This window comes from Aethalodelphis obliquidens, unplaced genomic scaffold, assembly GCF_003676395.1.
Source record: "Aethalodelphis obliquidens isolate GAN/ISIS:26980383/991018 unplaced genomic scaffold, ASM367639v1 scaffold8, whole genome shotgun sequence".
NCBI lineage: Eukaryota > Metazoa > Chordata > Mammalia > Artiodactyla > Delphinidae > Aethalodelphis > Aethalodelphis obliquidens.
The window spans coordinates 55,264,765-55,278,614 of NW_020837952.1; the positions used below are offsets into that span (position 1 = coordinate 55,264,765).

General features: G+C 44.3%; 1 protein-coding gene across 1 annotated transcript in view; it reads right to left on the reverse strand.

The window, feature by feature from the left end:
* FAM227A (family with sequence similarity 227 member A) overlaps positions 1–13,850 on the reverse strand; it is a 69,559-nt gene that overhangs the window by 38,923 nt on the left and 16,786 nt on the right. The window contains exons 3-8 of the mRNA XM_027106018.1: positions 12,454–12,526; positions 11,760–11,836; positions 10,173–10,319; positions 6,046–6,147; positions 5,445–5,549; positions 3,286–3,409 (exon numbers count right to left, since the gene is read on the reverse strand). Of these exons, the coding sequence (XP_026961819.1) occupies positions 3,286–3,409; positions 5,445–5,549; positions 6,046–6,147; positions 10,173–10,319; positions 11,760–11,836; positions 12,454–12,526 (628 nt within the window). The remainder of the gene's footprint in view (positions 1–3,285; positions 3,410–5,444; positions 5,550–6,045; positions 6,148–10,172; positions 10,320–11,759; positions 11,837–12,453; positions 12,527–13,850) is intronic.

Below are 13,850 nucleotides of genomic sequence, written 5' to 3' on the forward strand. Positions count from 1 at the left end.
ATTTTTCACAGAAATAGAAAAAAATTCTAAAGTTTGTATGGATCCACAAAAGACTCCAAATAGCCAAAGCAATCTTGAAAAAGAACAAAGCTGGAGGCACCACACTCCCTGTTTTTAAACTATATCACAGGGGCTTCCCTGGTGGCGCAGTGGTTAAGAAGCCGCCTGCCAATGCAGGGGACATGGGCTCGAGCTCTGGTCCGGGAAGATCCCACATGCTGCGGAGCAGCTAAGCCCGTGAGCCACAACTACTGAGCCCACATGCCACAACTACTGAAGCCCGTGCACCTAGAGCCCATGCTCTGCAACCAGAGAAACCACGGCAATGAGAAGCCCGTGGACCGCAACGAAGAGTAGCCCCCGCTCGCTGTTCCTAGAGAAAGCCTGCATGCAGCAACGAGGACCCAATGCAGCCAAAAAAACATAAATAAATTTACAAAAATAAATAAATAAACATATTTCAAAGCTATGAAAATCAAAACAATATAGTACTAGCAGAAAAACAGATCAATGAAACAGAATTGAGAGCCCAGAAATAAACCCGTGCATATATGATCAACGAATATTTAACAAAGGAGCCAAGAATACTCAATGGGCAAAGGATAGTCTCTTCAATAAATGGTTTTGGGAAAACTGGATACTCATAAGCAAAAGAATGAAACTGGACACCCCTTACACCATTCACAACTCAAAATGGACTAAGGACTTAAATGGACCTGAAATCATAAAACTCCTAGAATAAAACCCAGGCAAAAAGCTCCCTGACATTGGTCTCGGCAGTGATTTTGGAGGGTATGATACCAAAAGCATAAGAAACAAAAGCAAAAATAAACAAGTGGGACTACATTTAACTAAAAAGCTTCTGCACAGCAAAAGAAACAACAAAATGAAAAGGCAACCTACAGAATGGGAGAAAATATTTGCAAACCATATGTCTAATAAGGGGATAATATTCAAAGTCTGTAAGGAACTTATACAACTCAGTAGCAAAAAAACCCAAACAGTCCAATTAGAGAAAGAGAAAGGATCTGAACGGACATTTTTCCAAAGAAGACATACAAATGACCAACAAGTACATGAAAAGGTGCTCAACATCACTAATCATCAGGGAAATGCAAATCAAAACCAGTATAAGATTATCACCTCTCACCTATTAAAACAGCTATTGTCAAAAAGACAAGAGACGACAAATGCTGGCGAGGTTGTGAGAAAAAAGGAAACTCTTGTGTACTGTTGATAGGAATGTAAGTTGGAACCGCCACTATGGAAGCAGTATAGAAGTCCCTCAAAAAATTAAAAATAGAAGTACCATATGATCCAGGAATCTCACTTCTGGATATACAGCCAAAGGAAATGAAATCACTATCTCAAAGGGATATCTGCACGCTCATGTTCACCGCAGCGTTATTCACAATAGCCAAGACCTGGAAACAACCTAACTGTCCACTCACAAATGAATGGGTAAAGAAATTATGGCATGTATACACAATAGAACATTATTCAGCAATAAAAAGGAAGGAAATCCTGCCATTTGTGACAATATGGATGGGCCCTGAGGACATTTTGCTAAGTGAAATAAGGCTCAGAGAGAAAGACAAATACTGTATGATCTCACTTATGTGTGTGTAATCTAAAACAGCCAAACTCATACAAGCAGAGAGTAGAACAGTGGTTGCCAGGGGCTGTGGGTGGGGAAAATCAGGAGATGTGGGGCAAAGGGTACAAACTTGCAGTTACAGAAGGAACAAGTTCCAGGGATGTAATGGACAGCATGGTGACTACAGTTAATAACACTGTATTGTACACTTGAAAGTTGCTCTGAGTAAATCTTTTTATTTATTTATTTTTTTTTTAGTGTATCTATTTTAGTTATTTATTTTTGCCTGTGTTGAGTCTTTGTTGCTGCACGCAGGCTTTCTCTAGTTGTGGCGAGCGGGGGCTTCTCTTGTTGTGGAGCATGGGCTCTAGGTGCATGGTCTTCAGTAGTTGTGGCATGAGGGCTCAGTAGTTGTGGCGTACGGGCTTAGCTGCTCTGCAGCATATGGGATCTTCCCGGACCAGGGCTCGAACCCTTGTGCCCTGCATTGGCAGGTGGATACTTAACCACTGTGCCACCAGGGAAGTCCTGAGAGTAAATCTTAAATGTTCACCATAAAACAACAACATGATGGGGATTATGTGAGGTGAAGGATGTGTTAACTCACCTGCTTGTGGTAAAAACTTCACAATATATACGTGTATCAAATTATCATACTGTACACCTTAAACTTCCATAGTGTCCTATGTCAATTATATCTCAATAAAGCTGGGGGAAATTTTATTCCCTAGCTGACGAGTGACTCACTGCGCCTAGACTGTTTATGTAACAATGTAGCTGATGCTAAACACCTGCTTCCCTAGAACTTTGGTACACGATAGACAGAGGTGCCTCCATGACCAGCCCGCAGTAAAACCCTTGGGCGCTGTTTCTCTAACGGGCTTCTGGGCAGAAACATCACACACATGTTGCCACGTGTTCACTGCAGTGGGATGAGGGGCTCTGTATAACTCCTCACGGGAGGAGGAGGGCTGCATGTGAATTCCTCCAAACAATGCCTGTCTTTCCCCTTATGATCTGGCTGTGTACCCTTACTACATATCGTAATAATAAGTCTTAGCCATAAACACAACTGTATGCCGAGACCTGTGAGCTCCACCGAATCTCCTAATGTGGAATTGATCTCGGAGACCCTCAACACAGTAGGAAATGTGAAAGGTGCTTACTTAGCACAGTACCTAGTACACAGGGAACCTCTCAGCTTTCAACGACCTTAGAGGATGTCTGGGTTGAGATGGGGGACGTGAGGAAGGAGACTGAAAAGTAATTGACAAGCAAACTCAAGCTGGCACTGTGTGTGCTGCAGGGAGAGGGGGACGACAGTTGGGTCAAGTGGGGTCACAGTGGGGGTGGAAGGTGGGATTATCTAGCCAGCACAGTGCTTTTGGGTTCCTGGGTCCATTGGCCTACAGCACATTGTTAACTAACAGGGCTGTGCCGAAACCTGCTCCCTGCCGATGCAGCTGGGGACGAAAGGGGACTAGGAATGTCTCAGAACTGTTTGAGGGAGCAGAATCATGAGTACTCCTCGGGCTCTAACCACACACTTTACTTTCTTTATTTTCAAGGAGAGAAAAGAACAACTGCCTCGATGAAGAGGTGTGATGGCAAACAGGAACCTACCTGGGCTCGGGTGGAAGACGTGTTTCTGGAATTGCTTTCCCCAGGAGAAAGTAGCCACCTCTCACCTGAAATCCACAGGCTCATCGTGTTACAGATGTCAGACTTGAATTCGTGAGTGTTGAACCAGGACTGAGGGAAGCAGCAGCAGAAGCTGGTGTACAGGGCTTTACTCAGAAGTAATGGCAACCTCTGGGGGGCAAGCAGAGCTCAGGCAATATTCTGGACATTTCCACACCCAGAAAAGAGCCCCTGACTTCAGAAAGGACCTGTGATAAAACACTCTACCTGACACCATGCTGCCTTCCTGTTCACGAGGGAAGCAATTTCTATCTGCAGCTGCCCCACATCTCGGTGGACCCCTTACCCTACCTGGGGACCACTCCTCAAACACCATGCTACATTGGCCAGCAAACCCCCCTCCCCCAGCTCCTCTGCATGCGGTCTGTGCCTCAGCCCCTTCTACAACCTGGCCAAAGATCAGCGCAGAAGATAACAAAGTACATTTGACATACCCATCTTGCTGTCCCCCAGAGATAATATTAAGTCCTACTTCCTGTTTTTTTTTTTCCTTTCCTGTGCATAAGTAGTACTGTTGTTCCTTTTTAACTATGGTTAAGGTCAAATTATACATTTATATCTGGCTTATTAATTTAACATCATAACATAAATACTTCCCCGGGTTACTATAAACTCTTTGGGATTTTTTTTTTCCAGTAGTGACCTTCATAGTATTGTGCTGAGTGACCATATCAAAATTTACTTAAACATTCAGCATCTGTGGATATTGTCTTGTTTCTAGGACTTTGCATTACAAATTATGCAGAATAATTATATTTATTTATTAAGCTAGCTCAGTGTCTGGCACATATTAAGCAATCAAAAGTTTGTTGAATGCATAAAAAAGTTTGTTGAATGCATAAATGAAAGCAGCTTTTACTATATATTCAAATATGACTTCCAGAAGATGGTATAATAAGAGTAATAATAGCAGCTATTATATATTGGGGGCTTAGCGTGTGCTGGGTGATATGTCAGATGCCTTACAAACACCATCTCATTTAATACTCAGGACAACTCAACGAGAGAGGCATTATTATCCTCATTTTATGGGTGATGAAACTGAGACACTGAAAGCCTAAGCAACTTGTTAAGCAGACACTTAACTAGTGTAAGTGCCTTTCAGCCCATCTGTCCCAATTCACTTCCCACTCAGGCTGTCTGAGTGCCATTTCCCTATGTCCTTCATAACACTGGGAATTACATTTTTTAATCTATGCAATCTATCAGGTAAAAAGATGTACCAAAGGATTGTTTTAATTTGTATTTTCAATTATTATTATTTTGGGGAGGGCTGCACCACGCAGCATGCGGGATCTTAGCTCCCCGACCAGGGATAGAACCTGCGCCCCCTGCAGTGGAAGAGCAGAGTCCTAACCACTGGGCCACCAGGGAATTCCCTCGATTATTGTCAAAGGTGAACTTTTTCTCCCATTTTTATTTCTTCCCTGGTGAATTTCTGGTTTATGTACTTTGTCCATTGGCCCATTTTTCTTATTGATTTGTAAGACTTCTTTATGTTGTGTGGCATATATGTTACCAGTATTTTTTGCATAGTTTCTCATTTGCCTTTTAACTTTGACTGTAGCAATTTAAATAATTTATATAGTTAAATCAGTCTTCTTATGGTTAATCCCTTGGGGTCATATTTAGAAAGTCCTTCCCTACCCCCAAATCATGTCAATATTCACTTATATTTTCTTCTAGCAACCCTTTTAGTATACATGTACATACACACATATATAAAAAGTACATATGTATATTCATAATTTTCAAATCTCATGCTTATTTAAATACTATAGAAATAAATAAAATATAAAAGGAAGCTTCTTATAACCTTATTCCCTGGAGATAATAAGCATTGCTATGAGTTTGGTAAATATTTTTCCAGACTTTTTTTTCTACTCATAGGCACACATACATATACATATAATTTTTCTAACATGGAGTTTTGTTTTTCACTTGAAATACATCATTACATCTTCCCTATCAGTATATATAGATCTACCTTATTTTGGGTAACTGCTGCATTACAAGTCAGTATATGAATACATCACAACTTACTAATTACTCCCTTATGGAAAGCACGTTAAGGGCATTAACTTGGCACTAGCAGTGAACATCTATCCAATGTGATTTTTTTTCCTGAACAGCGATTGATGCTCACTTTTAAGAGAGCCTCTTCGTAGTGGGACCTGGATTCACAAGACAAAAGAAAGGCGTAGTGCTGGGCTATCCGGTCGAACAGCTTGTTCTGGACTTCCTTCTTTGGCTACCGGGAATAAAAACGGAGAAGGAATTACTAGAGCCCCTTGTTGAAGCGGCCAAGGACTGGGAATCTTAACTAAGTATTTCTCTCATTTTTAGGAATCTTATTCTCAAGGTAATTAATCTCATATTATTTATGAAATACTACACTGATTTGTTTTATAGGATCTATAAAACACATACAGAGAGGTAGAATGTTGAGGAAAGCACACAAACTCTGGGCCACGAGGTCCTGACTTTACTCTCTGCCCTGCCGTTGACCAGCCATGTGACACGGACCAGTCCTTAATGCTCTGGGGAGCTGCAGGACGTGGTGCAATGTTTACAGCCCAGAGTGCATGGACGAGGCATGGGTGGGGAAGGGACAGGGTGTGACAGATGAGGCTGCTGGGGCGGTCCGTGGAATCAGAAGGGCTTACAGCCCACGTTAAAGAGGCTGGGGTTTGTGCCACAGAAAAATAACTTAAGTGAGGGAGAGAAGCCATCGGATTTGCATTTACCTGGTACCTTTCATGAAAGATCCACCAGAAGCTATCCAGCCACATGGCTCTTACAGAAGGAGAACAGAGAAATTGCTCTAATTCTCTATCTGAACAGAAAGACTTGAAAAGAAACAAAATTCACATGATTATTGCTATTGTTATTGTTTATTTATTTACTTATTTATTCTTTGAAATTTACCTGGAGCCACAGCCAGATTCATAATCATCTCCACTCAAAACCTGCTTTTCCACCTATGTTCCATGGCTTGTTACTGTCATTAATCACACCACCTCCCCGCCAGACGTCTTTGGAGTCAACACACTTTGGGGTCAACTTAAAAAAAAAACCCACCTAACCTTTCAGTGAGTGCCAACTATTTACCTTGCCAGGTGTTTTTACATGTTCTCATTTAACCCTTACAATAATCATACAAGGCATGTGTTATTATCTCCATTTCACAGATGAGGAAACTGAGGACTAAACTGATGAAGTCACAGGAATCCCTGGAGGTCCAGAGGTTAGGACTCTGCGTTTTCACTGTTGAGGGCACGGGTTTGATCCCTGGTGGGGGAACTAAGATCCTGCAAGCCACGTGGCGCGGCCAAAATAAATATATTGCTGAAGTCTCTTGCCCAAAGTAACACAGCCAGCAAGTGGCAGAGCCAGGATCGGAACCCATAACTCTAGGCAGTTGCTCCATGCTGTCATCTGTGTTCATTCAATAATAATCAGTATCAACAAACATAGATATTATACAGATGCAAATCACTGGACCATGAAATCCTGCTGAGTTAGCAGTAAGCATATGGAGTTCTAAAATTGGAACAGAATTATCAGTGAACTCAGAGAGGCAGAAAATTCAGGCTTCATTGTCCTAAACCGGGTCTTGAACCTTCCCTGACTCCAAAGCTGCTACCACAATAATATGTAACATTTGGTGAATGCTTGCCATGTATCAGGCACTGAGCTATGCCGTTCATTGTTTATCTCACTTTATTTTTCATCATCTATCTCTGCGGTTGGTGCTGGTTGATGGAACTGTTATCCCCAATTTATAGAAGAGAAAAATGAGGGTCGAAAGGTTAGGATTCTTGCCTAAGCTTACACAGCCTGGGAGGCTCAAAAGCAGGCAGCCTGGCCCCAGAGACATGGTAAGGCTGCCTCTCCTCTTACCATTAAGAGGAGCAGAGATCTCTCTCTTGCCCCCATCCTGGATGCAAAGGGAAAGACTCCTTGGCACTCCCTTCAAGCCTACAGAAGCTGAGGGCATGGTGCATTGATACACAAGCTACCCTAGTTAGCAAGGAGCTCTCTGAGCCCTGCTCTTGGCTTTGTCTTTTCCGCCATTCCTCATGTTTCCTGAGAGAGGCAGTATCGTCAGAGAGGTGGAGAGCACAGACTGCTACCGCACTGTCTGGATTCTAATCCAGCTCTTAAGCTTATTAGCTGCGTGACCCTGAGCAATGTCACTGAAACTGTCTGTGCCCAATTTCCTCATCTGGGAAATGGAGATGATGATGACGACAGTCCCTACCTCCAGGACTGCTCTGAGGGTTAAATGAATGGGTGACACACACGCAAAGCATACATACTCACTTAGAACAGTGCCAGGCACTTAGGCAACACTTGTTAAGAGTGTGCTAGTTCTTTATCGTTTATTTATTCACGCTCCTGCTTCCTTTCGAAAAGATTTCATTTCAGCTCTTCAACAGATATTTTTCGAGCACCTAGGTGCTCGGGATGTTGATGAGAGTCCCTGCCCTGAAGGTGTTCACAGGTAAACAGACATTTGAGAGAAGGAATCCCAGGAGGAGGCAAGTAAAATTTGGGATGGTCCCCCGAGCAGGATGGAAGAGGGTCCTTTTAAAGCCAGGGCACATATCTGCCTTGGGTTTCCTGGGAGCCAAAGAAAAGCAGGAACCAGCATCAGTTATAAGACTAAAAGCATTCCCGTAGATGCACAGTTTTTCTTGGGATTAAGGTCTCAGGAAAACATTCCCCAGGGGACATTAATTAGCATCGTAGTCACTGTCCTGGGGGCCACCCACACAGCAAATGGAGCAAGAGCACATGTGGCTGGGCCAGCGGGCCTGTCAGGGGCAGCAGAGGTGCTGGAAGGTCTCACAGGAACGGCGGGTCTGTGAAACACCCCATCCATTTCCAAAGGTCTTTCTTCCGTTTTTAAATTATAGAAAAAGGAAGAAGAAAAAAACCTATAATCTTGTACACCTGCAACTAATACAACATTGTAAATAAACTATGTTTCAATAAAATTTTTTTTAAAAACTACAATCTTATTACTCAGAGAATGCTAGTGATAGCTATGTATGGTTTCACCCCAGATTTTCCTGTGTGTGCTTATGTAACATTGTACTGCAATTTTATATACCGATGTTTTTCATTTAACAACATAGCATTGCATGTTAAAATACACTCTTCATAAATATTCATTGTAGTGGCTAAGTAGTCCATCATGTATAAACCAAAAATGACTGTACTGTTCTTCTATTATTGATCATTAAACTTTTCTAATAACATTGATAATAAAAACTATCATTTTTTGAGCAATTATGACTTACTAAGCACTGTGCTAAGTGTGCTTATGTATATTATCTTATTTAATTTACAATAATACTTCAAGGTAGAGACTATTGTTATCCCTATTTTTTTTTTTTGCGGTATGCGGCCCTCTCACTGCTGTGGCCTCTCCCGTTGCGGAGCACAGGCTCCGGACGCGCAGGCCCAGAGGCCATGGCTCACGGGCCCAGCCGCTCCACGGTATGTGGGATCTTCCCGGACAGGGGCTCGAACCCGCGTCCCCTGCATCGGCAGGCGGACTCTCAACCACTGCGCTACCAGGGAAGCCCTGTTATCCCTATTTTATAGGAGAAGAAACTGGAGCCCAGAGAGCTACTTAACCACCAAAGATGTACTGCCCTCCAGTCCCTTGCTATCACAGAATCCACGTGGTGAGCATCTTTTTACATTGTCCTGGAGGGAATGTGATGCTCTGAGTGCCTGCTGCTCCTCTACCTCTCTGATAAAGAAAGCAGGGGATCAGGTACCTGATCCCAGGGTGACCACTACCTGCCCTGGGGACCAGCACCTGGTGAAAGGCAGCTTACTGACTGCAGTCCACGCCAGAGCCCGGCACTGGAAGTCCAGCAGACACCATCGTCATACTGGGCAGTGACTGGCCTAAACAGATCATTGCTCTTAGGAAGTCTGAATGCAAGATGGAACAGAGGTAGAGACACAGCCAGAGAGAGGGCAGCAGGGAAAAATCATGAAGATGGGGAGAAGAAGGCAGAGGAGGGAGAGGGAGACAGGGAGGAGGAGATGGGGGTGGGCAGGGAGAGGGAGAAAGAGGGAGAGAGGGGGGTGTGGTTTGAAGCTGCAGTGAGAAGTACAGACAGAAGGGACTGCAAAGCTGGGTCCCAAGAATGGGGGTGAGGGTGACTAGTTAGGAGCTGAGGATACAATGTCATAGCTGCTTTGGGGACCCTGGAGTTGTGCCGTCGTGAAGGGCGATGAGGCACAGCTGTAAGGCTGCCGAGACCATTTTCTGGGCCTCCTCCCCTCTCCACCCCTCCTCACAACTATCCCCCAGCTCCTGAGTGGCCAGCGTTGTCTCACACGCACACAGGTTCTTCAGGGCCTTCGAATTCTCCCTTCCTTCCTTCCTAAGGAACCCAGTGTGAACTGCTCTCCAAGTGGGTGACTCACCCCAAGGGGTACCACAGGGTGTGGGAAGTAAATATTCTAACTAATGTCTAATTAAGAAAAAAAAGAAATTAAATTTATCAATATACAACATCGTGACTGACAACAGAACACATATATCATTTATAAAGAAACATATATCATGAGGGTGTGAACTCAAAATGTTGTGCTAATAGGATACGTGATCAGAACAGTTAGTTGGGAGACCGGAGGTCTGGGAGAAAGGATGTAGGTTTTGGAGGAAACGTGGGCCTGGTGTCTAATCTCAGCTCAGTCACTTGCAAACTGTGTGGCCCTCAGCAACTTAACTGCCACCACTCTTGGTTTCCTGGTGTGTAAAACTGGGACCGCTGTGTCTGCCGCGCAGGTTGGTGTGAGGCTGGCTGGATATCACAGAGGGGCTGCCGCTCTCTTTCCTTACCTTGCCACTAAGGGGGTTTCTCTCAGCCTGGATCACATTGCCCACCATGTCATAGAAGTCCACTCCATTTGGAAGGTTGTTTGGCTTAGAGTCGTCAAACTGTGCATACTGGTACAGCTCTGCCAGCATATTTTTGTTTGCTATTTTCTGAAGAAAAGAGCAGAATACGAAAATGGGGTCCATCATTTTGACAGTTTAAAACAATACAGTATCTGCTTTTTATCACGGAGACAATATAACAACCTTATAGACAGAGTGTTTTATAGAGTGCGTTCATGATCGCAGCACCCCTTACCAAGCACCTATATACATTATTTCCACTTTCCCTTTCTGGCTTTGAGCACATGTATACAGATATGTATGTTACTTCAATCATTTTAGAATACGTATATGTACACACACACTCTTATGTCCTGCTTTATCCACTTAACTTTAGATTTTTCACATTGTTACACTGTCTTCACATTTATCATTTAAAATAATATATCTTGTTAACAAGATTGCTTTAATTTAACTACTCACCGATCACTTCAAATTAATATTATTTATTAGTAACTTGGAGCATACGGTTCACCTCTTTGGGGTTATTTATTTAGTATGAATTTCTCAAAATGGCACTATTAGATCAAAGGATACAACTATCCCTATGGTGCTTAACATATATATTAAATGGATTTTTAGAATAAAAATAAAATATGACTATAAAAAATGTAAAAATACAGAAAAGTAGAAAGAGGAAACCTATTACCGCCACCCAAAGGCACCTACTGGAAACATGCTGAGGGACTGAGTTCCTCTCTAACTGGGCTATGGCCTTGACAATGGAAGAACTCAGTGATTAACTGCTTTGACTCTGAGTCAGATGTCAGCTCTCCCATTTACTAGCTGTCCTGCCTTGGACAGGACATTTAAATGTGCTCAGCCACCATCATGGGTAGTATGACAGTTTCAGTGCAGACCGTCAACCATCGGGCTTTATGCTGTGTGGCTAAAAAGTGAAAAAAGGATAACGTGTTCCCTAGCATTTCCAGGTTTGAATACACACGAGCTGGGTAGTTAAAGAGCCAGCTTAGGAGGATCTTAACTGGGGCGGCTGTATGGCGGGGCCAGGCTGTGGTTGCAGAGGCAGCAGAGAGAGCCTGGCCGCAGGTCCGGGGATCTGAGAGGGAAGCAGGTCTCTGGTACTGAAAAGCTGCCTGATGCTGGACACATCCTCTGACTGTTCCCGACTGCCAGCGTCCCGGGCTATCTGCAGTGACCGACAAAACCAGCACTGCTGTGGGAATGGGCCCTGCGGAGCTGCGCAGCACAGTGGCTGTGTGAACTGAATCTGAACTCACTGTTTTTAGGGCAAACATCTTCTGAGTTCTAAAAATAAACAGACAAATGACCTCTAGAACACTCCTCATTCTATCTTTTTGAGTCGTTACGAGAAATTCCAGCATTATTAAAATACTTTAAGATTCTCTAAAAAGGGAATTCTGCCATTTTCCTGCGTAGTCACCATCCAGGTGCCAAGTATCCCCTCCCTGGGAATAAAATCTAGTCCATGCCCAGCAGAAACAGACCTAGCAATAGATCTCTTACCCTTTTGATAATGAAAGATTTGACATTCCTGGATTCTGAGCCTTTGTAAATATACTGAGATTTTCTTTCGCTCTTTTCTGCAGAAGTATGGAAGAAGAGAAGTAGGATGTGAGTGACCACGGGGCCTGTCCACTGCTGTGTGGTGATCATACCTGTGATCTTTCATTCAACCTGAGCAGTCAGATGACACGCACACTATTAGTCTCCCTAGATCCCACCTGGGTTGCTGACTTACTAAGATTCCCCTCATTTGATTAGACTGCTTGAGCCAGAGAAGCAGCCAGGAGGAGTAGATAAAACGTGGGCTTTGAAGTCAGGCTGGGGAGAATCCAGGACCTGCCGCAGACAAGCTGTGTGGCTTTCGGCAAGTTGTTCCCTTACCCCCAAGCCTATTCTCTCATCTATAAAACACTTTCTACGGCACCCACCTCACAGGTAGGGGGCATTAGGAACCTTTAACAGGGGGATACGTATGAAAGCACCTGGTGCAGTGTGTCCCATACAGGTCGTCTGGAAATGGTGTTGTCCCTCCCCCCTTTCTTGCCCTATGCCAAGAAGTCAGATTAAAGGCTCTTTCAGAAGAGGCTAAAAATACCCTCATCTGAGACTCCAGACTCCTACTCGATTACATTTTAGATACTAAAAAACCAAACCCCACAAAAACACCATCAAGGCTATGAGAAAGGAGTTTTGCCTTTGTCTCCCAAGCTGCCGTGACTTCTCTCTCCTTTTAAAGCCTTCTTCTCCATCTCGTACTTCTCAATTGCCTTCAAAAACCAAAAAAGAAATGGGGTTTTAGGGGTTAGTGCAAATCTTAGAGGAGGGCAGGGGTCAGGGAGTAGGCCATTTCTCCTGCTGGTGTGCAAAAGACCTGGAACAAAGTGCGTGGCAGGGCCTTGCTGTCTCCCACTAGGTGGTAGGGCCTTGGTGGCCATCTGTGTCACTGACCTCATCCCCCTGAGTGTCACCACCGATGTGTCCCCCACCCCCACGGTCTCTCACCTGCCCCTCCTCCTGGCTACGCTCCTGAGGAGTACAGGATTGGGAACAGGGTTCCGATCATGGCTCCACGGGTTACAAGCTACTGTTTGACCTCTGTAAAGGGGGATAATAATACCTGCCTCCCAGTGCTCTCATAAGGATAAGATATAAAGAATGTAATACGCTGTGAAACACTAGCACAGAGGCTTTCAGATCGGAGCTGCTCCATAACGGGTAACTATTATTATTATTAATCATCATACCCCTGACCTCTCAAGAGATTTCCCTTGATCTCTGACTCCTCTTACCCCCAGTCCTGCCAAAAAGGGAGGAAAGGAAAATGAATGTCAGTGACCCAGCAAGTTGTACTGATTGTCAACCAGCCCAGCGTTGAGCTTGGGTAACGAAGTTAAAGCATGATTATGTCTTCACCACCCTCAAGGAATTTACAGTCTATTCAGAGAACCAAATCAACACACGTGGAACAATTAAGTCCTAAACTGCTATGTTTAGGATTCAAAGGAGTAAGATCGGTATGGGCTGGAGCAGTCACAGAGGACTGGCCAGAAGTGGCGGGGCACGAGTGCTGGGAATACGAGGGGTGAGGCATCTCTCCTTAGCCTGATAAACCGTGCAGTGCCCCTCCAGCCCGCCCCACCTTTCTCCTGAACCGGCAGCCCCGGCCTGCACGGTGAGCTAAAGGTACTGGAACGTGCGCAGGTGTGTGTGTGTGTCAGGGAAGGGTCACACTGCTAAGCCTATGCGTCAACACTGTCACTCCAATTAAGTACACTAGAGAAGGCATGATGGATGAATGCATCGGACGGGTGTGTGTCAATACAGCCATGTCTTTGATATCTGCCAGGATGTCACTGTAGCTGATATTGTCAGGGCCCGGAAGGATGGACAAGATTTGCACAGAGAAAGAACAGAAAAGATAGTTGAACGCTGGAGGAAAAGCAAGTTTTAGGGCAAGAATGATGAGACCTGAGTTTGCATTTGAGACGACGGAAGGACCTACAGCTGGGGCTGTTCCCTGGGAAGGCAGCTCCCAAACCTGGATGATGACCAGCCTTGCTACGGAAGTATTCAGATATACAGGTTCATTAG